This window comes from Stomoxys calcitrans, chromosome 1 (assembly GCF_963082655.1).
Source record: "Stomoxys calcitrans chromosome 1, idStoCalc2.1, whole genome shotgun sequence".
Taxonomy (NCBI): Eukaryota; Metazoa; Arthropoda; class Insecta; order Diptera; family Muscidae; genus Stomoxys; species Stomoxys calcitrans.
In genome coordinates this window covers 71492786-71518366 of record NC_081552.1, presented here as the reverse complement: position 1 = coordinate 71518366, position 25581 = coordinate 71492786, and the positions used below count along the sequence as shown (strand labels likewise).

The 25581-nt window shown below is 38.3% G+C and overlaps 3 protein-coding genes across 3 annotated transcripts in view; 1 reads left to right on the top strand and 2 right to left on the bottom strand.

The window, feature by feature from the left end:
- The window catches only part of LOC106088052 (procollagen-lysine,2-oxoglutarate 5-dioxygenase), a 108529-nt gene that overhangs the window by 60455 nt on the left and 22493 nt on the right, over positions 1–25581 (top strand). Inside the window, exons 6-7 of the mRNA XM_013253348.2 lie at positions 967–1068; positions 1124–1249. Of these exons, the coding sequence (XP_013108802.1) occupies positions 967–1068; positions 1124–1249 (228 nt within the window). The remainder of the gene's footprint in view (positions 1–966; positions 1069–1123; positions 1250–25581) is intronic.
- On the bottom strand, positions 9573–11467 carry LOC131994211 (uncharacterized). The gene is made up of 2 exons (XM_059360740.1): positions 10339–11467; positions 9573–9916 (listed from the first exon to the last, which is right to left on the bottom strand). Exons 1-2 carry the CDS (start codon positions 10468–10470, stop codon positions 9734–9736), a joined length of 315 nt encoding a protein of 104 aa, XP_059216723.1. The 5' UTR covers positions 10471–11467; the 3' UTR covers positions 9573–9733.
- On the bottom strand, positions 21460–25341 carry LOC106088054 (immunoglobulin domain-containing protein oig-4). Its single transcript, XM_013253350.2, has 3 exons — positions 24912–25341; positions 22076–22225; positions 21460–22006 (listed from the first exon to the last, which is right to left on the bottom strand). The coding sequence occupies exons 1-3, from the start codon at positions 25083–25085 to the stop codon at positions 21848–21850; spliced, it is 483 nt and encodes a 160-aa protein (XP_013108804.1). The 5' UTR covers positions 25086–25341; the 3' UTR covers positions 21460–21847.

The following is a 25581-nucleotide window of genomic DNA, read 5'->3' as shown; positions in this document are numbered from 1 at the left end:
AGCTATATCCAAAGGTGATCCGATCTGTACCAAATGAGAATGAGAATGAGTATGGGTTTACCAAAACTCACTGTGACAAATTTCATCGAAATCGGATGAAAAATGCTTCTTTTATTGGCTCAATTCTCCATATCGGGGGATCGGTCCTGTATGGCAGCAATATTAAATATAGCCCGATCTAAACGAAATTCAACTAAAAGGTGTAGAGAGGTTGTTTCACATTTCATCAACGTCGGATGAAAAATGCTCTTGTTATAGGCCCAATACAATTTCGTTCAAATCAAACTTTACCAAATTTGTTTTTAAATTTGTGTAGTAGGCTAAGCGCCGGTGATATTTTTGACTTCAGATGCCGAATATGTTTATTCTTCTCCAAATTTGACTGCAAGTGTAAGCCTAGATAATAACAATGTTAGTATAATAGAAAGCTACACATTGGTTTTTTTATGGGATGTAATTAAAAAAAAACATAAATTTTTGTTCACTATTTTCCCAAAGATAAAGTAATATTGGGTTGCCCAAAAAGTAATTGCGGATTTTTTAAAAGAAAGTAAATGTATTTTTAATAAAAATTAGAATGAACTTTAATCAAGTATACTTTTTTTCTAAAGCAAGCTAAAAGTAACAGCTGATAACTGACAGAAGAAAGAATGCAATTACAGAGTCACAAGCTGTGAAAAAATTTGTCAACGCCGACTATATGAAAAATCCACAATTACTTTTTGGGCAACCCAATATAAGCATGACAATCAAAGATCGAAGTTCCAAAATATTCAATGCAATCGGAATTAGGAGCATAAACCGTTTTTTGAGCATAAAATATACGAATATTAATAGTCTGCTTCTTAGGTACTCGCAAAGTGTACCACGATATGAATAATTGTTGAGAGACCATTTTTGCAATGTGCATTTATTGTTTAAATTATTTTATGAAAACCTTCTCCTTCTTTCTTTTTATTAATTTAGACAACAAGCCAAACAAAAACAAAGTGATTACATATTCTTCCTGGACGCCGACACACATATTGATGATGTTGAAGTTCTACGCGAGCTTTTGACTTTGAATAAGTAAGTCATTAGATTCCCTTTCATGTGTGTAATTTTAACATAAAATTTCTTATAGACAATTCGCTGCCCCTGTAGTAACCAAATACAATGAGCTGTGGAGTAATTTCTGGGGTGCCCTTTCCGAGGGTGGTTATTATGCTCGTTCTCCCGACTATGTAGATATAATCAAAGGTGATATAACGTAAGTGTGCAGTTTTCTTATCTTCGTGCTTCTATAGATTTATGTGGTCTTTTTTTATAAAACCATAAAAATATTTTATTTATTTTATAAAGTAAATATATGATCGAATACAATAAAGTATTGGCTACTACGGTCATCAGTTTAAATTGTTACAGCAAGTAAAAGTATGCTATGTGAATTCCGCTGGTCCAAATCATATATAACCTTCACCATGGATCGCATTTGTCAAGTTCGTTGCTCGACATCTTTTTATAGGCAAATAAAGAACAATTTGGTTGTTGTTGTTGTAGCCACATGTCTATATGAGGTTGTAGCCACATGTCTATATATATGAAGTAGCGATCCTCCTCAAGCTCTTGTGGTGAGTAACCTCATTCCGGTCTGACGGACCGATCGCCGCAAGAACATGATGGTCATTGGTTATTTAAAGGTGTCAATAACACGCCTAAACATATCGAGCATGGTAGGCACTCAGTATTTATGCAAGAGCCGGTGCCGTCTGGTTTTTCACTGATACTCTCTGCTCGATACCGCTGATTTTCCACGACTGCAGCTCCAGCTACCCTGTATGGAGCATTCCATTTCTGGAGGGTACTCATTAAGGCTTAATGAGTACCAATTCAAGTTCATATTGTTTGGTCGTGTTCTCCCTCTTGGTTAACAGCAGAGCACTATCCAAACTCTTGCCGATCTATGGGTCACGAAACCCGGTTGAGCACATGCAACTCCACACCGTGCATCGAAATGCCCTTCCTGCGATTTTAGGTGTAAACCGCAGCCACCACGTTGCTCCCAAATGGGGCTTCACCAATAGTCAGGCTGGAACCGAAGTTTCAGGGGCTTCTGACGTAGTCCAACTACTTCCAGTTGAACTCGAAACAGTCTCGCACTGGTCACCTAGTGGGATGATGCAAGTTCCATCCCATAGCAACTCGTCATTCAGAAACCATCAGAAATCAGATGACATAACCCAAAATGACTCAGCACAAGACTGAGCCAAAACAGGTATGCCGCCTAAACCTTCACACAACACGGAATACATTCTGCTATTCGCAAGAAATAGCAGCTACATCATGTGGAAAACAATTCATGTCATCAGAACTTCTATACTCAGTAGCAGCCTTAAACTTACCTACATTTTCGATGCAGTCTACTAACCACACATCCATCTCCGGCACATCGTTTCAACCATCCATCATCACCTACCCATCCATCACTTTCCTACCATCCATCCTACCGTCTACCCTTCTACTCCAACTGATAAGCCAGCACTATCTATTATCGTACCCAGGAGATCAATTGTTAAGGAAAATCCCAAAAAAAAACGATATCTGAGTAGCATTAATCTCCCACTTCAGACCGTAGTGAAGAGCTATTATATACTTTCCACCTAATGGGCTGAGCAGTTAATCTCTGGTTTTCCGGGGAGGTCAATTTCTACAAGTGCAATGGAAGGCGGTCGTTCACTAAGCACCACATTCACCCGGTAGCTATTCACCGTATCTGGTAACGTGTCTGCATAAATGTTGTCTAGACCCGCTTGATACGCCGCTTGATCTAGAGGTTCTCTCTTGTAGCGCTGAACCTCTCCCTTTGGATAATGTAGATCCACCTTGAGGCTTCTCAGTGGTGAATACCTATCTACAAGATGATGATTTAGATGGTCCCTGCAATAACAGCCCTGAAGGCATTGCTTGGATAGCATGTAGTTATGTCTTCTCACAGGTAGGACGTTTGTGTCCCGATGGAGGTGGTCCGCGTAAGAACCGTCGCAGTTCGAAAAACGGCATTCTGAAAGATCTGAATATTATTCCACTGCGTGTCACATAGCCGACGAAACCACACTGGCGTTGCATAACTTACCCCACTTCGACCAATTGCTTTGTACATAGTCAAATGCTGGCAAGAGAGTTGTTGACCTTGTTAATGCTTTTGACCTTATCACAAATTGCTTCCTATATCTAAATAAATTCCACAAATGACTGGCGACCACGTAGATAATCCAGCATATTATGCCTGTCTGGAGGGTCATGGCTGACCGTGTGGAATGTTTTCGATAGACTCAGTGCCACGAGAACCGTCCTATGGCATGGCCTGGGTTGTTTGAAGCCACGGAAAATGTGGGCGATGATGGCATGCAAGCAGTTGTTGTGCTGTGCAATATTCAAAATTCACGTTGATGCTCAACGAATGGAAATTCTACAATAAGGCTCTAGAAGTGTAGCCACCAAGGTCTGGACTACTGGTGAGAGAAGGAAGATCGGTCTTTACGACTGCTACTTGCTCGGTTCCTTTCCAGACTTCAGTAGAGAGAGTGTTCAATGACAGGTTAAGGACAGCCATAAGGTACTCATCTCCAGGTAGATCCAGATTCTTCAGCATCAGTGTAGAGATGCTGTCGGGGCCCAACCCCCTGGATGACATTCGTACCTTCGTCCGCGGTAAATTGTGATGGCTGACCATCGGTTCGGATACCACGTATACGACGAATGGCTCTTCTACTTAAATTGAAGGTTGAACAACCTGATGAATCCCTGCGGGTTAGTCAAGTAAAGTGACTTCGGTCCCGCCATTCCTTCTTCCGCGGTGGGTTCGAGAGTGACTTAACAGTAGACCACAGCATGCCAAAACCGGTACCCAAGTTACATCCCTTCAAGATTTTTAGCCACGTATTCCGCTTGTGCTCGTTGATTGCCCTGTTTATTTCCAGATTCAGCTCTCTGAATACCACTGCCTGCGCCGGCAAATAAGACCGCGCTTGGGGTATTCGATCAGCTGGTATAAAGCGAGCGGCTCTGCGTTAATGATGTCTCAGAATTTGTTCCGGCCACTGGCACATTTGAGGGGGAAGTCGGCTAACTGAAGTGGCGATTGGTGTACTCCCTGGATCCGACCCAATCGGCCCTTTCGGCGTTCAGAGGTTATGAAGTCGGGTGGTCGTTATTATGGGCTCATACCCCAAACCGTACATATATATTCTGGCTTTTTCAATAAGGGGTTTAAGTGAATAATATTTGAGATTAGAAAACTAATTTGATATCCAATTTTGATGCCAATGGCAATATGGGGTTCAAATATATGAGATTAGAGCACGTTGCTGATATATTTTCAGGGCCCCTAAATCGGGCATATTTACCGACCATGTCAATGTGGGGCTTTAATGAAAGGAATTTGGGGGGTAGAGCAAGAATTGATACCCACTTTCGGGACCAATTTTCTGGGGGTCTACCCCTTTCCCAAAATACCCCACAAACAGCAATTTTTTACTATAGGTAAAGGTATATAAAGGTATTTGGGAGTAGAATACAAATTTGATGTCCAAATGTAGGACAATGTACTTAAGGCATCACCCCTGCCCCAAAACACCTCCCAAAGGGTAAACATTTTTCGACCATGCCAATATGTGGCTCAAATGAAATGTATTTGAGATTAGAAAACTAATTTAATAACCAATTTTGGGGACATGTGTTTAGGGGACGCCTCATCCTGTAAACTACTCTCAAAACCAATGGCAATATGGGGTTTAAATAAATGGTATTTGAGAGAAGAACACGATGCTGATATTTTTTCAGGGCCAAGTGTCTGGGAGACCACCTCACCCCCGAAATCACCCCTATATCAGACATCATAAGAATATGGTGCTGAAATACTTTATTTTAAGAATGGAGTACACCTTACATCCAAACTTTAATTCGTAGACCAATAAAGATCATTTGGAATTCAGATAAAGGCACTTATATTGTTAAACTGTTTGTCAAGCGATATACTATTTTCGTTGCATGGTATTTCGCTAAAAGATTTTTAATTGTCGAAAATAATTATTCCAAGGAAAATTTTGTTCCATATAAAGTAAAAGAAGGTGCAGCGGAGCGGGCCCGGTCCATGAAATAAAAATTAGTATAAATAAGTATAAAAATGAACAATCCCAAGGCAGCCGGTTGTACGTACCAGATTGACCCGATGAAGTCCTTCATGGGCAAGAGCTGCCGCCTCAGTGTACAACACACTGCTACGACAACAACAACCAAATTATAAAGTTGGAAACTGAAGTTGGGTTTCAATCCATAAGCGACCCATAAATTTGATGCTTCTCTCATAACAATGAGTGCAGTCCGATAAAAGTTTAAGCTCCATGACTAAGGGCCTCCTTTTTAATGCCGAGGCCGAGCGTCGTGCCGCATAGCGACACCATTTGATAGCGAAGTTTTAACATGGCGGGATACCTCACATATGGAGGCAGCAATAGTAAGGGGAAAACCACCGCTGAACATTTTTGTGATGTTCACGCCGGGATTTGAACCCAGCGTTCGGAGCCGGTGCTGCCCGGCCTCTCACTGAGGCTCTCCACTCGATGCCGCTGATTGTCCGCGACTACAATTACTCCGTATGGAGCATTCCACTATCCGCAACCTGTGCAAGCTCCCGATAGCTCCCAGCTGAGTTTCTCGTGACGACATTTGTAAGGTACCACACAAATCGGAGCTCAAAGTTCCACTCCTAGTGGCGATCACTAGCGCGAAGCTCAGGCATGATGAACACATATATCCCACTTTAGGAAAAAAAAAACGCCTGATGTACATCTGAAAATCTTCAAGAGCAGTTTAGTTAGTTTTTTTCTGCTTTTGCAGCATTGTCATTAATAATAGATCCAGTCCCAGTTGCTTATAGAGCTGCAAATTTTTCAATGCTTATTCTACCTTCCCCCCCCCCCCCCCCCCCCAAGTATTATGTAGCGTATGTCATAAATCAATCTACGTTGATTAAAGAAATGTGTATATTGTTGTTGTAGCCATATTTTTCTATGTGGAGGTAGCGATCCTCGTCAAGCTCCATAGATAAGCAAGCTCGTTTCGGCCGATCGTGCCGATAACCGCTGGAACATCATGGCCATTGGTTATTTAAAGGCGCCATAAACTTGCCTAGCCATATCGAACATCATATACACTAAAGGTCTGCACAAGATGAATTGAATGAACCCTTGACAGCTGTAGCAACAGACCATCAAATGCAAATTTTGCCCATGAACAATCCACTAAGGAACAGGGGCAAACTTCTCACATACTAATGAGTGTAGTCCGATTCAAGTTTAAGCTCAATGATAAGGGGCCTCCTTTTTATAGCCGTGTCCGAACGGCGTGCCGCAGTGCGACACCTCTTTGGAGAGAAGTTTTACATGGCATAGTACCTTACAAATGTTTCCACCATTAGGAGGGGAAAACCACCGCTGAAAATTTTTTCTGATCGTCCCGCCAGGATTCGAACCCAGGCGTTCAGCGTCAAAGGCGGACATGCTAACCTCTGCGCTACAGAGGCCATCATCAGGCAACAGGCCATCACAACTCTCATAAATGCATGGAGCCAAGTTCAAGAGCGGCATGGCATGCAATAACAACGACATGTGACCATCTCAGGTAGATTAAAACAAAACAGCATGATTTGTTGCCATGGGCGAATGAAATTGCTCTGCAAAGAAACGGTTGCATGGAAGTGAGAAATATGGAGTACATACAGTGTCATGCAAAACAAAAGCAACGCTTTTTCATATTGATGAAAATAATCAAAAAATTCGATTAACCCATTATGTGCGTACAAAGTCTTATAACCATTTTACTTGAGGTACTATAAGCTTTAAAAGCCATTTACCCAATCGGGGTCTAAGACCAATACTTTTATACAAATGAGATTTTGCCCAATAGTGGTACATTTTCACGTGTGGTTAAAGTGGCATACCCACAGATTGCAGTTTCCCTGGAATGTGTAAGGTAGTTCCTAGTCTTGCAAGCCCGTCCGCTTTACAATTCTGTACAATTTGAACTGTTCAGCCATCTCGTTAAGAGATCTGCGATAGTCGAAGGCGGGTTTCTGTTCAGAAATGCATTCTCCAGGGATTTAATGGCTGTCTGAGAAGATAATTATGCCAATCGTCGTTATGACATTATATTAATTGATGGTTAAAATCAGTTGCACTATTTTTGACATCATTCGTCATCATCATCGTTATACATCAAAAAGGCATATATAATATTTTTAGCGGATAATACGTTGTTTGGTTTTAGCGCTTCATACAAGTATTTATGTATGAGAACTTAATGGTTTTCATTAAAAAGCTAAAATAAGAGTTTTGTATTCAGCGACAGATTTAGATAGTGGAGAACTTGTAATCACTTGCCTCGAACGAGCTCTTAATTGAATATAGAAACATGTTTCTAGCAGTTTTTATGCAAAAAATTAAAAATTTACATCATTCAATGTTATCATCTGCCAATCTTTGCGTCCCTTAAAGTATTTCTCTTCAAAAAGTTATCTATTATTTATTCAAATTCGCAAAAACTGCATTAAAATTGTGTTTAAACTATAGGAAACACACGTCTTGCTTGAAAATAATCAAACAGTAGCTGGGATAAGGGCACTCGTATAAAAATCGACTCTTCGTGAAAAAGATATTTGAATTTCCACAAAAATTTGTTTTATTAACCCTCCGACAGTTGAGTCATCAGTTGCACTTATACGAAGTACTTTTTGTGTGAAATTTTATATGAAAACGATTTTTTTACATATTTTTTGTTTGTTTTGATTTACTATTATTTACTTAATATACGTGTATATTGAATGTTAGAAAAAAATTTTTATATATAACGTAATTAATTTTTTATGAGTTTTTTTATAAAAAAATCGTATTGTCGTCCAACATATTATCTGTGCAGATGTAGCATCGATGCATATATGTTGAATGCTCTGCACAAACTGGATTGTTACAGGAATGGCAATAGGCTCTTGTTTTCCGCTGCCGTCCGTACATCATAGGCGACATGACAGTCTGTTCGTTCTAGACGCAAAAGACGGTGCAGCTCCTGATAATATCTAAAATTAATTATTCTGCTTTTGAACATTATAATTGTTTTTTCTTACCTTTACATCAAATGCTTCCATTGCGTTCCGTATCCTTGGATATGCGGTTGTTCCTCCATGTTTGGTAGTGCCAATTGTTTTGTCAGCATCAGTAGGAATGACCGTCGTCTGTCACTGCTTTTTATTGGCTTCATCTCCTTGTATGAAATAGATGCAGCTTATGCAGCAATGTACACCATATTATAAAACTTGGCCAATGGCCAGCGGTTTGTTGAGCATTGCAATGTATATGTGCCAAGCATCTGTTCCATTGTAACAACGCCCGATTTGTTGGCGTTGTAATTCAAAATAGCAAACGGCTTCTTCTTTTCAGTTTGCATGTCCAAAATGACCGCTTTGTTCTTCTTGGGCACATATGAACATAGAGCTATACCGCCTTCGTTCAAGCCGAACAATGTGCTGTTGACATGTCTTATTCGAGCGCACTGTTCCAACATATGCGGTTTTCTTCCAGATCAAAGTACGCGCCAAATCCAAAGTTGTGAAAAAAATTGCCTCAATGGCAGCAAAATTAACTACTAATATTTAGCAGACAGTGTTTGTTATTTTCAGCAAACTTTTTCTACGAGTGTACATTTAAAAGAATTTCTAAGTGAAGAATAAAATGTTTTTATTCTCTTTCAATAAATACAACCTAAAAACATTTTTTGTTACCGTATGTGTCACGTTTTGGGGAAAAATTGCCTTGTCAAATATCACTTATTTTATATAATTTTAAAAAGTCAACAAAAGTGGCTTAGAAAATGTTCGTAAGTGAAATTTCTATAAACCCTTTCAGTGTTGTTGATTTTTAACAGCCTTTTACAAAAGCATAGAAATCCTTATTTACAAAATAGGGATAAAGGTTTTATGGTGCCTTCAACCATTTTGTCAAATGTTCGTTTGACGCCATCATAAATATAATAGGTAAAACAAGTAAAAAGGCATTAAGTTCGACCGGGCCGGGCCCACCACCTAGGATATATATGCAAACCCCTTTCGTCACAATCCGGTGAAAACTGGATAACTTACGCACTCAAATTCGGCACGGACATTAAGCGATCTAATAATTCTGGACCGATCTGGACCAAATTAAACAAGGATATAGTCATTATCTTATTTTATTATAACTCCACTACTATATCCGTAATTATATCTTAATATTGGCTGGTATTGATCATATTTTATTCAGGTCCCGAGAACTCATCCACAAGTCACATTTCCAGACAATAAATTTGCTTTTTATGGGATTAAGACCCTAAATTGAAAGATCAGTCTATATGACAGCTATATCTATATAGTCTGATGTGAAGCATATTTGGGGCAGATGTTGTGAGGCCTAAAACTACTCACTGTTTCAAATTTCAGCGAAATCGGATTGTTTGGGGTCAAACTAAGGGTTTTGCCTTCCGAAATAAAACATAGGAAGTTTTATGTTTAAAATTCAAATGTGGTGGTGATTGTTTATTGTGATGTTCTTTTCTATGTTATTTAAATTCATTAGTTATACGTAGATCGTAGTGTTTAAGTAGCAAATATTTAGGTTTAGATAGCACAATTCATAGATTTAAGTAGCAGTAGTAAGTAGATTAAAATTTAAATTATGAGTATAGTTGATTGTAGTAGATAGACATTGTATTTAACAGGTGGGGGGTTTGCAATATTAGAATTAGTTGGTGTTGTATGTTGTGTCCCGCACTTATGGTTGTTGTGATGTTGCAATTGTGGGTCGAGTGTAGATTTGGTTTTTGAGTCGGTTGTTATTGTGTCACTTTGTATCTAAAATGTTAAATATATTAGTTCACTGTTTCAAAGTTTATTGTTGCAATGTTCACTCTAGTTATATATGTTTGTATGTATGTTCACTTTTTACTTTTCACTTCACTTGGGTTTTCACTTTGAGGGGGAGAGAATACGATGCGCGGGTTTGAGATTTAAAACGAGACTGATCTTTTTCTGGTTGTTGCTTGTCACTTGGACCCCGCGAAAACGGTCAACTTTCCAAGCTACAAGCAACAATTCCAGGTAAACAAATATGAAATCAAGGCGGAATCAGCGATTAAGAACTTACTTCAATGTACCGTTATGCACAGTGGGTCATGTGCATACGTGAACGCATGTCTGCACATGGGTGCACATGACTTCATGTTCAAACGTACCTTGAACATTCTCCCCCTCCAAGTGACGAAGTGACATCTTACCTTTTTAATTTTGGTTTCTTGCCTGTGAGGTGACTGGGCCGACGAACACGTATCCCCAATCTGTCTCCTGGGCGAAGACGGCTCCCAATCCGGGTTGTACAACACCACTCCTCCGGAGGTGGGCGTAGGCATCGGCCCCTACCTCTACATCGATTGGTTCGTTGCCCCTAGGGTCAGCGTCTGCCAAAGAAAGGGATCTTAGGCTGCTTGTGGGGTCGGGAATGATGGGATCTGAATAGGGTCGTCGCGGCAAATCCCGGGTCACCACTGCCCGGATGGTATGCATGGTCCTCCTCGACGCATGCCTTGACCGAAGTCTTATTGTTGCCAGACGGTGCCCTCTGCGCTCTCTCGTTGGTATCCCCAGGCGAGTTACTGTGGCTGCCGCGATTCGGGTGATGGTCGATGCCTGGCACAAAAGTACCCGTACCCCAGCCCAATCGTCCTGCTCCTCGGGTGCCAATTCCACCATCGCCGTGGGTACAAAAACAGTGGCCCGGCTGTAAGGTATCTCGACCGGGGGAGGGCCTTGGACGATGGGCATCTGGTTGGCTGGTTCGATTGCAAGTTGCCGTGGGTTGGCAATCTCCATTGGGGGCGGGCTGTAGCTGCCGTATGTCTCCCTAAGCTGTGGGGCTCCATGCAGCATTGTGTGATGGCGGTAGTCGCATGTTCGGCAGGCAGTGACCACGGGGCAGTCTGGGGCCAGATGGCTGCGCGCCAGACAGTTCCGACAGTAACTCCGTCTCTCAACTGTCTCGTATCTCTGATACGGTGTCATTTGCCGGAACCGCGGGCATGACCGTATGGCGTGGTCCTCCTGGCAGAGGCCACAGGCATACTGCCAAGATGCGGGGCGATACCTGGGTTCCCGTGGGTCGAAGCGAGGGCGTGTGGGTCTGGCGGGTCGTGGGGACTCTGGGCGAGGTAAATATCCGGCCATTATCTGTAACCAAAATCTCGTGAGTACCGTGTTTTGATGTGATTATGAATTGCTAGGGGTGTCTGAGAATAATTTGACAATCTTAGTTATGGGTCGACTGACTATGCCATTGGAAGTTCGAATATCTACAACTCGAGTGTTCTGATCAACACCGGGGTATGTTTTAAAAACTCGTCCTAACTTCCACTCGGTGGTATATCTCTCATCCCTGATGACAACTAAATCATTGACCTGTATGTTATCTTGCTGATACTTCCATTTGTATCTACGGTGAAGCTCATTTAAGTACTCTGACTTCCACCTCTGACAAAAGTTTTGGGATATAATCTTTAATCTCTTCCACCGATTTGCAAGCGTTATGTCCTCCTCTGAGATGTCGGGTTCTGCCGGGGTCAAAAGGGAAGAGCCTATAAGGAAGTGAGCTGGGGTCAAGGGTGCTAAATCGTTAGGGTCTTCAGAAGCTGGACTAAGGGGTCGTGAATTGAGGCAGGCCTCGATACGTGCCAATATGGTTGACAGTTCTTCGAACGTGAAGTTCATTTTGGGCATAGACTTCTTAAGATGTATCTTGAATGATTTAACTCCTGCCTCCCACAATCCCCCCATATGGGGAGCTCCTGGAGGAATAAATTTCCACTCTAAATTCTGATGAGCATGTTGCTGAATGGCGCTGCTCTGTAAACTTTTCATAAACTCTTTCTGATCTTTCTTGAGCATTTCTGCTGCGCCTATAAAATTCTTTCCATTGTCGGAATATATCTTTTCTGGGCACCCTCTCCTTCCTATGAAACGAGCTAATGCCGCCAGAAATGATTGAGTCGATAAATCACTTGTTGCTTCTAAGTGGATGGCTTTTGTCGCAAAACAAACAAATATGCAGATATAACCCTTGGTTATTAAACACGCTCGTGCTGTTAAGCTTTTGATTCCGAAGGGTCCTGCAAAATCTACCCCTGTATTCGTAAAGGGTCTGGATAAAGTAGTACGCTCGGGTGGAAGAGATGACATAATTTGGGTCTGAGTCTTTAATCGATATAGGGTACAAACTCTGCAATTGTGTATAACTTTCTTGATCAACTGTTTCAATCTGAATATCCAAAACTCCGTACGGATGAGCCGGGTCATAAGTTGATTGCCTCCGTGCATTGAGACTTTATGAACAAATTCCACTAGAAGGAGTGCAAATCGCGAATCATATGGGATTAAGATTGGATGACGTTCGCTGTACGTCAAAGCTGGCGATTGAACTAAACGACCATTGGATCTAATTACTCCTTTTCTATCTATGAAGGGGTTGAATGGTAAAAGACTACTTCTAGGTGAAAGCCTTTTCTTTTGGGTCAAAGAACTGTATTCCTCAACGAAGTAATGTTTCTGAGTTGCCACTATAAGACGCATCTTTGTGTCTATGAGCTCTGGGCTGGTTATTTCTTGCGATGAAATTTTAAGTGAGGATCTAGTTGAACCTGTGTTACGCCAGAACCTAACTGCGTAAGACAAAACACGATATGCTCTAGCTAAAGACGAAAATCGAGTCAAAGGGTCATCAAAAGTGCCTGTTGCGAATACTTTAACTTGTTTTGCTTCAAGATTAGTGTCTGTATTAACTCGGTCTTGCGGCCACTGATCATGCGGCAATTTGAGCCACTGGGGTCCCGTCCACCATAAATTATGAGCTATTAAGTCGTCAGGAGAACAGCCACGACTTGCTACATCTGCAGGATTATATTCTGAGTCAACATGTTTCCAATTCTCACCGCCGACGTTCTCTAATATCTCTGAAACCCTGTTACCAACGAAAGCGCTCCATGAGCATGGTGGCTTTTGTAGCCAGGCTAGAACGATTGTAGAGTCGGTCCAGAAATGGGTCGTAAACTTTGATAATTGAAGCTTAGGCACAATGGCATTTGTTAACTTTGACAACATAACTGCACCGCATAATTCTAACCTTGGCAGAGAGATTTTCTTAACTGGGGCTACTCGGGTCTTGGCTGCTAGAAGAAAAGTGTCTACAGTTTTATCGATGTGTTCAACGCGTATATAAATTGTGGCTGCATATGCGCTTTCTGACGCGTCGCAGAATCCATGTATTTCCACAATACTAGCAGGTGTAAACCGAACCCATCTTGGTATCGATACAGTGTCTATAGAATGGCTACCTCTCACAAAGTTATTCCAGTTCATTTGAGTCACTGGCTTCAACGAGTCGTCCCATTCTACCTTATCTAGCCAAACCTGTTGCATGATTAACTTGGCTACAACTATTACTGGCGCTAACCATCCACATGGGTCGAAAAACTTTGCTATCGTTGATAATACTTCTCGCTTGGTGCTCATTTGCTTTTCTTCAACTGTAGGGGCCGTAAAAGTGAAATTATCACCTGATATATTCCAACGAATTCCTAGGGTCTTTGTCGAAGAAGCTTCGGAAATATTTAACCAATCTATTGGAAGAAGCATGTCTTCATTTAAATCCTTTAACAAACGTGTGTCATTTGACGCCCATTTTCTTAGCTCGAAACCAGCTGATTCTAATGCGGAGGCTAATTCCTTCCTAGCTGCTGTAGCTTCTTCTATGGAGTGTCCGCCCGCTAATACATCATCGACATATAAATTTTCTTTAATAATTCTTGATCCTAACGGATGAGAATCTTTCACGTCTTCTGCTAACTGGAGAAGGGTCCTAATCGCTAAAAATGGGGCGCAATTTATGCCGAAGGTAACAGTTAAGAGTTCGTAATCCTCAATTGGGTGGTTTTCTGATTTACGAAAGAGAATTCTTTGAAAAGCTGTTTGATTGGGGTCTACTAAGATCTGACGATACATTTTTGTCACGTCTGCATTGAAGACGTACTTAAAAAATCTCCATTTCAACACTTGTAGCACAAGGTCTTGCTGAAGTATGGGTCCTGTATGTAAGATATCGTTAAGACTTTTCTTGTTTGATGTTGGGCTAGATGCGTTAAAAACCACTCTAAGTTTTGTGGTAACCCTATCTGGTTTGATAACTGCATGGTGAGGTAAGTAGTAGTGAGGGGTCTTGTATACGCTGTTTGGGTCTACCTTCCTCATGTGTCCTAATTCCAAATACTCTAATATGGCTGCATCATAATGTGCTTTAATATCTGGGGTCTTAGACAACTTTTTCTCCATTCTATGAAACTGTGCCAATGCGATGTTCCTAGATGAACCGATCTCTGAACAGCTTTTAAAAGGTAAAGTTACGATATATCTCCCCGCCTCATTACGTCGTGTTGTATTTTTGTAATTATTTTCGCAATAAATATCTTCTGCTGACCTCAAAACCTTTTTTGGGGTCTCTTCCACCTCCCAAAAGCGAGTGATTATCTTTTCTAATGATGATGCACTATAAAGTGTGATTTGTCTGTCGGATTTAGGGTCTTCCGTAATGGGTCCTCCTATGATCCACCCAAAAACGGTGTCCTGCGCTATAAGTGATCCAAAGGATTTCATAGTACCGCCTTTTGTGAATATAAGGGGTCCAATATCTAATCCGATTAACATGTCCACGGGTCGACTTTCAAAGAATCGGGGGTCCGCGAGACTAAGGTGTGCAAAATCTCCAAATTGATTTTGCCTTAAATTGTGTGTTGGTAAATGAGAGGGTAGGGTCTTTAAGACTGGTGCCCAAACCTCCAGCTCAAAACTAGGATTTACTCGTGAGCAAAGATTGAAGACGCAAGCTTTTGTCGATGTTTCAGAAACTGCGTCGCTTAAACCTGTGACGTGAATTAAATTCTTAACTGTTGGAAGTTGCAATTTGTTTCTAATTTTTTCTGATATGAAAGTTGATTGTGACCCAGGATCGATGATTGCCCTGGCATCATATCTATGTCCTCTAGATTTGATTTGAACTATTGCTGTGAACAAAAGTGTCTCTTTGGGTTGCGGAGTGGGTCTGATTTCCTGAAGTGTCAAAGTCGTTGAACAAGGTGCTTCTAAACAAGGTGTGGACTGTATATTTGGCGATACCGATGGTTGTACTAGGGTGGTTGAAGCGGCAGCACTGGTACTAGGGCGTGCGTATTCGCTAACCGGTTGAGCTAGGGTGGTAGGATCAGTAGCACTGGTGCTAGGTCGTGCTTCCTGTCTACCGGGTTGAACTAAAGTGTTGAGAGCGGCAGCACTGGTGCTAGGTCGTGCTCCGCCTCGTTGGTGTGTGCCTGTTGTAGGGTACTGGCTCTGGTTGCCTTTATGTATCAAACTGTGGTGTCGTTGACTACATTCCCTACAACTAAAACGACTTTTACACTCCCTGACTCCATGATCCGAAGAAAGGCAGTTATAGCAAAGATGACCTGTCTTAACAATGTTTATTCGATCGTTGATCGACCTTTCTAGAAATTGAGGACATTCTCGCAAAGAATGATTGGATTTACAAAGTTGACAAACCGGTTTGTTATTCTGAGCATTATAGTGTGATTGTGTGTTGTTGCTGGGTCTTGAGCCCGTGTTCTTGAAATTGGGATTTACATTTGTTTGAAAACTATTAACTCGCTTTTCCCGCTTATCGTACTCCGATCTGGGTTGATTATATCTCGAATATTGTGGCTTGATATTGCCGACTGATTCTAGGGTCTTGAATTTATGGGTCAAAAATACATCTAATTGATTCCACGATGGAAGAGACGAACAATCTGCTAGGCTGCTTTCGAATTCTTCTAAAAATATTCTTGGTAGTTTGGTTGACACAAGATAAACTAAGATTGGGTCCCATCCCCCCGTTTCTACTTCAAGGGTCTGTAAAGTTTGGGTACAACTACCTATAGTGCGCTGTAATTTCTGGATTGTTGACGCGTTATCAACGGAAACCGAAGGTAAATTAAAAAGAGCTCGCAATTGCTCATTTACCTGCATGCGTTTATTTTCGTACCTATGAACGAGATTTCTCCACGCTATGTCGAAACCCTCATGGGTCAGTGGAACATTGGAAATTATTTCGCGGGCTTCTCCTGCTGTTTTTTGGGTCAAGTGAAACAACTTCTCGACTTTACTTAATTTTGAATTGTTAATGTAAATTGCTGAAAATAAGTCCCTAAAGGTGGGCCATTCGCGATATCCCCCTTTAAAAACATCTGTGTCACAGGGCGGCAATCTTAGAGCTGGTGAAAAATCATTATTGTCTCGCTGTTGGGTCATTGATATTCTCTCCTGTTTTTCTTGATCTTGTTGCTCGTTAAGGGCCAAAATTTCTCCGTTAAGAGAGCTTAAACACCGTTTATAAGTTTCTAGTGCCTGTTTGTAATTATTTCGAAGTTTAGTTTTATCTATAGGTGTCTCATCCTTTTCCGGAATGCGGTCCCTACAATCTAAGTATGCCTTCTTGATTTGATCCCATAAAGAATTGAGTTCTACCCGCGTGATTTCTAACGAATGTATATTATCATCTGACTTAGCCGCGGAGTAAACGCTTTCAAAATCTACTAAATCATTCACACAGTTTACAAATTTTTCGCGTAAATTCTTATCCATTTTGTAATTGGCTTGTATATGTTTTAAATAGGTTCAAAAACTATAAAACCACGGAAAAATCTACAACAAAATGTCCAAAAAAACTGGTTATTTGTAGAAATCAAATCTATTTCTAAAAAACCTAATGCGAAGAAAAAAATGTGTGTCTTGATGATGGGTCAAATATCTAAGGGTCAAACCTGAAACTTTTTACAAAATTCGTAATAAATGTTTTTATCTGGGCCACTAGAAAAAAACAGGTTAATATTTCTGATGATATCGATTATACAATAGCCGCAAAAAATTGTAAGAAAAATTTTCCTTTCAAATCGCAATACACCAGCAATTTAATTCCGCTCGAATTAAAGTTGCAAAAAAAAAAAAAAAATTATTTTTCTCCAAAAAAAATTAAACTTTCACTTTTCAAAATTTGGCATACAGGACTAGATGATTCTTTACAATAATACTGCTTCGACTCGCTGGGTCAATTTGCTTTCTGTATAAAAAACAACAAAGGATTGCACAAACAACCACAGTCCTTTCCGACCGTTTCCACTTAAATTTGTGCAATAGAATGAAGTTTTAAAATTTCGAAGACAAATGAGGCCAGCACGCAATATTATTTTCGTTATTTCTCACACAAAAACAATTCTTGATAAAAAAACTTCTTCTTTTCTAAAAGCACTTTAATTTTTACTAAGACACTTTTTTTTTTTTTACAAAAATACCGCGGTTGTCTGTCCCAAAAAATCCTACACACTGCCTTGAAAGTAGGGTCTGCTATATCGGGGTCAAATTCACTTTGGATTAAATTAATTTGGGTCAAAATTTATCAGACAACCGAATTAGCGATTCATAATCAAAAACGATCAAAAACAATATTAAAGTACACTGGGTAAATGTATGAACTTTTCCTTTTTTGAAAAAAAGGTTATGTATGACGTAATACCCAAGCGCACTTTAATAGAAAAACAAAATGGTACTCACTTTGAAGCTTCTTTTTTGATGTGTGTGTATGTGTGTGTGTGTGTAGGTGGGCGCTTGGCTTGGGTCCAGAATTGTGTGTTGGCGCCTTTTGCAATTTTTGTAGTTTTGTGTCGTTAGAGTTTTGGATTTTGTTGTTTTAGTGTTTTTGATTTGATGAAGTTTTGGGAATTTAACCGTTGTAGCGGGTTGTTCCGTTTTTATCCCAGAGCGTAGATTTTTTGTTTTTGTGTTTTTACACGGAACGCACGAAATTGATTTTGTTGGGGTTTTTTGAAAATGCACAATATTTTATGTTTGATAGAAAAAGAAAGAATTAGTTTGGGATAAAATTTACAAATTTATCGAGCAACCCATAATTCTGTTTTAACACTTTAATTTGTTTTTTAAGTTAAAATACTGAAAAATTTATGATTTTTAGAGAAAAAAATTTTTCAAAATATGTAGAAAAAAATTAACATAAATTTTGGGTTGGACGATAAATTGTTAAATTTTTCAATTTTTTAGCTCTTTTTTTTTCATTTTAACACAAAGAAACTTCTTTCAACAATTTAAAATTTTTTTGATTTTTTATAATTTTTGAAATTCCACTTTTTTCCACTTCTGTTCCACTGTGCGGGTCACTTTACGTTTTTTGGGTCACTGTAACACTTTTCTAATGGTTTATAACAAAATTTAATTAATTTTTGCAAATTACAAATTTAATTTAATTATTTTTATTTTCTTCGGGTCACCCTGTTGATTTAATTATCTTTTATTTTGTATGAGTCTTCTTGTCCTTTGCAACTGTGTTATTCTTTTTTTTTGTTTATTTCTTTTTGATACCGCTTTGGTTGGATTATTTTATCAAGAAATTAATAAAATAAATCCAGAAAACAAATTATGGGTTTCCGAAGCCGCTTAATAAATAAAAAAAATTATTTTTTTTTTGTGTTGCTTTTAATAACTATGGCCAAATTCCTTTTATATGTGTTTTGTGACTTGGTTTATGTTGGCCGTCCGTCCATACGTGTCTGTATGTACGGTTGTGTGTAACCAACCCTTTTTTCGCACTTTTCTCTATTACTTTTGCTTTTAATTGGTGGGTCACTGCACTTTTGTTGTTGCGAATTTTTTGTGTTTCGGTCACTGGGTCTTTTGAAATGAAAATGAATTATTTTTGGGCAGAAAACAGAAAATTTTTTTTGATTTTTGGTTTTTTAATTATTTAAAAAAACCACGTATCCGGCTCGAAGGACCAAATGTTTGGGGTCAAACTAAGGGTTTTGCCTTCCGAAATAAAACATAGGAAGTTTTATGTTTAAAATTCAAATGTGGTGGTGATTGTTTATTGTGATGTTCTTTTCTATGTTATTTAAATTCATTAGTTATACGTAGATCGTAGTGTTTAAGTAGCAAATATTTAGGTTTAGATAGCACAATTCATAGATTTAAGTAGCAGTAGTAAGTAGATTAAAATTTAAATTATGAGTATAGTTGATTGTAGTAGATAGACATTGTATTTAACAGGTGGGGGGTTTGCAATATTAGAATTAGTTGGTGTTGTATGTTGTGTCCCGCACTTATGGTTGTTGTGATGTTGCAATTGTGGGTCGAGTGTAGATTTGGTTTTTGAGTCGGTTGTTATTGTGTCACTTTGTATCTAAAATGTTAAATATATTAGTTCACTGTTTCAAAGTTTATTGTTGCAATGTTCACTCTAGTTATATATGTTTGTATGTATGTTCACTTTTTACTTTTCACTTCACTTGGGTTTTCACTTTGAGGGGGAGAGAATACGATGCGCGGGTTTGAGATTTAAAACGAGACTGATCTTTTTCTGGTTGTTGCTTGTCACTTGGACCCCGCGAAAACGGTCAACTTTCCAAGCTACAAGCAACAATTCCAGGTAAACAAATATGAAATCAAGGCGGAATCAGCGATTAAGAACTTACTTCAATGTACCGTTATGCACAGTGGGTCATGTGCATACGTGAACGCATGTCTGCACATGGGTGCACATGACTTCATGTTCAAACGTACCTTGAACACGGATAAAAAATAAAGCTTTTATGGGCTTCAGACCCTTTATCGGGAGATAGGTCTGTACGGCAGCTATATCCAATAGGCAATATATACAATATAGCTTTTATGGGCTTCAGGCCCTTTATCGGCAGATCGGTCTATATGGCAGCTATATCTAAATATCTGAACCATATTTAGGTCGGATGTCGGAAGGCTTAAAATAACTCACTGTTTCAAATTTCAGCGAAATCGAGTAATAACTGCAGCTTTTATGGGCCTTAGACTCTTAACCGCCAGATCGGTCTATATGGCAGCCATATCTACATATAGTCCGATCTTAACATATTTGGGCCAGATGTCGAGAGGCCTAAAAATACTCACTGTTTCAAATTTCAGCGGATAACAAAAAAAAAGTATTTATGGGCATTAGACCCTTTACCGGCAGATCGGTCTATATAGCAGCTATATCCAAATATGGTCCGATTTGGCCCGTTCAAGAACTTAACCAGCGTGCATAAAAAAGACGTATCTGTGCCAAATTTCAGCTCAATATCTCAATTTTTGAAGGCTGTAGGGTGATTACAACAGACGGACGTACAGACGGACGGACGGACAGACACGGTCATCGTTAAATCGTCTTAGAAATTTACGACGGTCCGAAATGTATATACTTTGTAGGGTAGGAAATTGATATTTAGATGTGTTGCAAACGGAATGACTAAATGAATATACCCCCTATCCTATGGTGGCATACACATTTCTTAGGGTGTTTTCTTTCCTCAAATATTTTCAAAATCGACATTGTAGAGTGATGTAATGCAGGTATGCCGTGTTGTTGCTTAAACAGTTTATGGCATCCTGCTTGCCTCCGCATAGCAATCTCTGACAGCCCTTGTTTGTCGTTGTGTTGATGATCGCATATCACATGGCAATGCATTTGCTTTCGATAGATGGCATTAATAGAGAAAAATGCGACTTTTGCACGCCTCTAATAGGCACTCTGTATTTGAGCAAGAACCGGTGACGCCCGACCTCTCACTGAAACTCTCCACTAGATATCGCTGATTGTCCGCGACTGCAATTGCATTTCAGTTACTCATAAATGCTGTGTCTTAATAATGTGTTCTTAGGAATTTTTAACGTACATGCCAATATGCGGGTGGTTCTTCGGACATTTAGATCATTCAATAGTAGAAATAGAATCCGAAAGTTTTTTGTACGCCTCCTATGGCTTCAAAGAAACTTGATGGTTGAGGTGTATGAATCCAGTTTTGATATCTCTGTACCTTCTTGAAGTTTTGTTTTGTTGGCCTGGTTATACCTTCTTTTTCCTGCGAATAATTTTAAAGGTTATGGGGCTTTAAGTTTCATTTCAAAAGAGCACAAAGGCATATTTAAAGCCGTTTCCCTCTTGACTAGATTTTTATCTCGACTCATTTAAACCTCTCATAAATTGAAAAATAGCTCACTTAGGCACTTGTCCAGACATTTAAAAGGTGAAAGCACTCATCGGCTTTCAGACCTATGTTCATACACACCACTAGGTATCCACAATGTTTATCCAATCATGGATTAAATTAAAAAATAATTGTTTATTATCTCTTGAAAACTTGATGGCGGCATCTTTTATATAATTCTGCTAGGAAATAATATGGGATAGGTTATTTTTCTCATTATCCATTTTGAGAGGCCTCAAATGATTTATTCAAATTATAATATTTCCGTTTTATAGAAAATTTTCAGTTTATTTTTTGCGTTTTGTGTTACAAAAAATCAGCGAACAGAAAAAAACGACATACGTGTACAAAAAAAAAACACTTAGACTTTGGACAAATAAAGCAAAATACTTGAAAAATTAAAAGCTCAACACTGTCGACATCCGAACTGACATCGTTATTTTTGTTGTTGTTATTTGCAAATAAAAAAATGGAAAAAAGCAACTCAAGCAAGCCAAGCCATGATTTGGAATCCCTCAAAAACTAAATCTCTTGTTCACAGGCACCCTTCACCTCTTTGGGGGCAATGGAAAGTAAAAAACAGCAAATCCTCTCTCTGCTTACACACACACACACACACACACGCTCGTTGCCATCACCACCATGAGATTTAATCGAAAGCAATTGAAAAATCTGTTTTGAAACTGCGGCGATCAATGGAATACATATTGTCGGCGGTACATTCATATAGTCCAGCATCCATTTGGGTGGCAGGATCAATTTCGATTTTAGATTTAACTCGATCATCACCAATGCGCCATTCATGGACCTTTTTGGGGGGAGGAAAAGAAAGAGGAGATTCAGTTGAAGGCACCAAATTAAAGTGTAATAAACTTACATGCATATAGAGATGTTGGAAAATCTCTGTGCCATCCTTGTACCAGGTTATCTGAGGTCGGGGATTACCTTTGGCCACACACAGGAAGGCTATTTTATGGCCCAAAACATATTCATAATCAAAGTGTGAAGCTTGTAGGATTTTGGCTCCCTGAAATTTATAGAAAAATAGGAAATTATAAAATAGTTAAGAAAAAAGATGAAACTTGAAGAAAAAATGGTAAATTTTTAGAAAAAATTGTAAAAAAAGGAAATTAGAAGAAGTAATCGGAAATTTGTAGAAAAATGGAAAATTGGCAGAAAAAGTAAGAAACTTGAAAGAGGGAGATTTAAAAAACAATGGGAAATTAAAAAAAAACTGTTATAAAACTTTTTGAAACTGTTTAACATTTTTAAATCTTGGAGTTGAAAAGAATATTAGAAAATTAGAACAAAAAAATGTGGAAAAGAAAGAAAAGTTTTAAATTTAAAGAAAAATATGAAATTAAAAAGAAAATTAAAAAAAGGACATTAAACAAGTAAAAAAAGTGCTAAGTTCGGCCGGGTCGATCTAGGTCGAATCTATTTAGCCTTATTAACCCAGTGAATATTTGAATTATTTTGTAATCAACCAAATCGGGTAATGATTGAGGCTTACAAGGGTTCAAGAAGTTGAATTAGGGGATCGGTTTATATGGGGACTATATTAGTTTACGAGTATAGACCAGTTCTAATCCTACTTTGCACGGATATTGGAGGTCAAAACAGAAGTCTTTGTGCCTAGTTTTAGCCAAATCAGGCAAAAATTGAGGTTTCTAGATGTTTAAGCAGTCAAATCCGCGGATCATTTTTATGGGGCTATATTAGTTTATAGTCTGATTTGGATTATACTTGGCACAATTGCTAAAAGTCATAAACCAAGTTGTTGTGTAAAATTTTTTGCCAAATTAGATAAAAATTGAGGCTTCTAGGGGCTCAATAAGTCGAATCCGGCCATCGGTTTATATGGGGCCTATAGGAGGGTGCGTAAACTTAATGGAATGTTCACACAATTTTTTTAAACTGTTATAACATATTCTTCAAAGTTTAAATTCTCAGAAATGAAAAAAGGTAAGAAAACTTTACAAAAATAACGTTTATAACACTTTAATAAACTGTTATACAAATCCAAATTTCCCCATGAACATGCCATTGAGGAACAGGGGCAAACGTCTTACATATCAATGAGTGCTGCCCGATTTAAGTTTATGCTCAATGATAAGGGCCCTCCTTTATATAGCCTAGTTCGAACGGCGTGCAGCAGTCAACACCTCTTTAGAGAAAAGTTTTTACATGGCTGCCATTCCATTTTTTTCAAATGGCATAGTACCTCACAAAAGTCGGTAGCATTAGGAGGGGAAAACCACCGCTGAAAATTTTTCTTCTGTTGTTCTCGCCAGGATTGGATCACAGGCATTCCGCGTCATAGGCGCACATGCTAACCTATGCGCTACGGTGGTCTCCAATAAACTGTTATACAACTTTTGAAAATAGCTTCATAACTAAAATATATAAACCATTACAACTCTTTCATGAAATTTTATACAGAGAAAAATGAAAGAAACAATTTCCATATACTAAAAGGCTGTTATACATATTTTGTATAACACTTTCATAAACTTTTATAAAACTGTTATACAACTTTTGCAAATTGCTTCATAACGAAAATATATATGCCGTTACAACTCTTTCATGAAATTTTATACAGGGAAATAATTGCCATATCCTAAAATGCTGTTATACATATTTGGTATAACACTTTTATAAAACTGTTATACTGCTATAACCTTGTCATATTTTTAATTCAAAATGAAAATGTAAGATATAATTTCAAAAATGCCACAGAATATCTAAAGCACTTTCATAAACTGTTATACAACATTTGTAGAAAAATTAAAGACAAAATTTGGCATTTCTCAAAAATCTGTCACATAAATTTTGTATATCACTTTGACAAATCTGTTTTTCACTGCTATACAACATTTATAGACTGCTATAAAGTTTTACTTCTTCGAAATGAAAAAAGTAAAACATTTTTGCAAAAGTGTTATAAAACATTTATAAAACCTTTATAAATTGTTATATAACTTTTGTAGGCTGCTATATAACTATATAACTTTATTAAACCGTTTTAGCTCTTTCATAAAACTTTAAACTCAAGCAATTCTTACAAAATGCTGTTATAAAAATCTGTATAACACTTACAAACTGTTATGAAACTTTTTTAAATTGCTAAACAACTTGCATTTTGAATAAAATGTCGATTCATAACATGATGAAACAATATCGATTTCAAATTAAAAGAGAAGCAATGTAGTTTAGATTTTGTTAAAAACCTTTAGTAACGTCTTTTTAAAACTGTTATAATTTTCAAAAACATTGTTTAACTATACAATTGTAAAAATATAGTTGTTTGGAAGACGAAGGAATGTTTACAAGTACCATATGGTTTAACAAGGTTTTGACAATGATATTTTGATTACAACACAGGTTAATATTCTTGTCAAATTTTTAATAAACTTTTACCAAGATGTTATAATTACTTAAAAAAAAGTTTAACCAATTCATCAAAAGCTTTGAGTCCTAAAGGAAACATTTAAACAAATAAGCTTAATTAGTAAGTAAGTAAAGTTGTTGGATCCAAATGAACACATGAAAAATTTTGGTTAATTTCTTTACAAACTGTTATACAGTATTTGTAAAACTGTTAAACAAAAATAAGTATATAGTAAAAAAGCTTTAGGTTCCAAAGGAAAAGGGAAACAATTTATATAAACCATTTTCTAAAACTGTTATACACCATAAATTTTGAAAATTACATTATTGTTATTGTAATACTGATCAGATTCCGGATCTCGATACTTTCCCGTAATGGGCAGACCAATTTGTACCCTAGATTTGGTACGACCTCTACCACGACCACGTCGTCCTTCAGTTACAGGGCTGGTCAATATCAATATGCACATACACACTAACACCACTTTCAAATACATTTTTCACAAAATTATTTTTGCAAATTTATTTTCAGTTTTCAGATTTCTATTTCCGTTTAGTATTTATAGCAGTTGCCTCCAAATCTACTTGTTCAGTTTCACTAAATGCCAACAGACGCTTATGGTTGTGTAGTGGACTTTGATTATAGTCGCCTAACCCTAGATTTGAATTGAAAACTCGACAACCACCTTTTTTTTAACGGAACAAAAGGGAAACACGGAATTTTTCTGTTTTAATCCGATGGATTTTCGCTTTACAACTGATTTGATGTCCGCGAATTTTTCCATGATTTACTCAAATATGCTCAATGTTAATGGTAAAAATGATGATGATGTTGATGCTTGTTCTCCCTAATGACACTTTAGTCTCTTTTTTTTGCTGGTTAACGATTTTCAAAATACATTCTCCCATACCAAAGGCTGAGGCTGCTCAAGCTTTGAAGACTTTGAGTTCACTTAATATGTTTGGATGGCGTTTTTGTATGCCTCAGTGTCG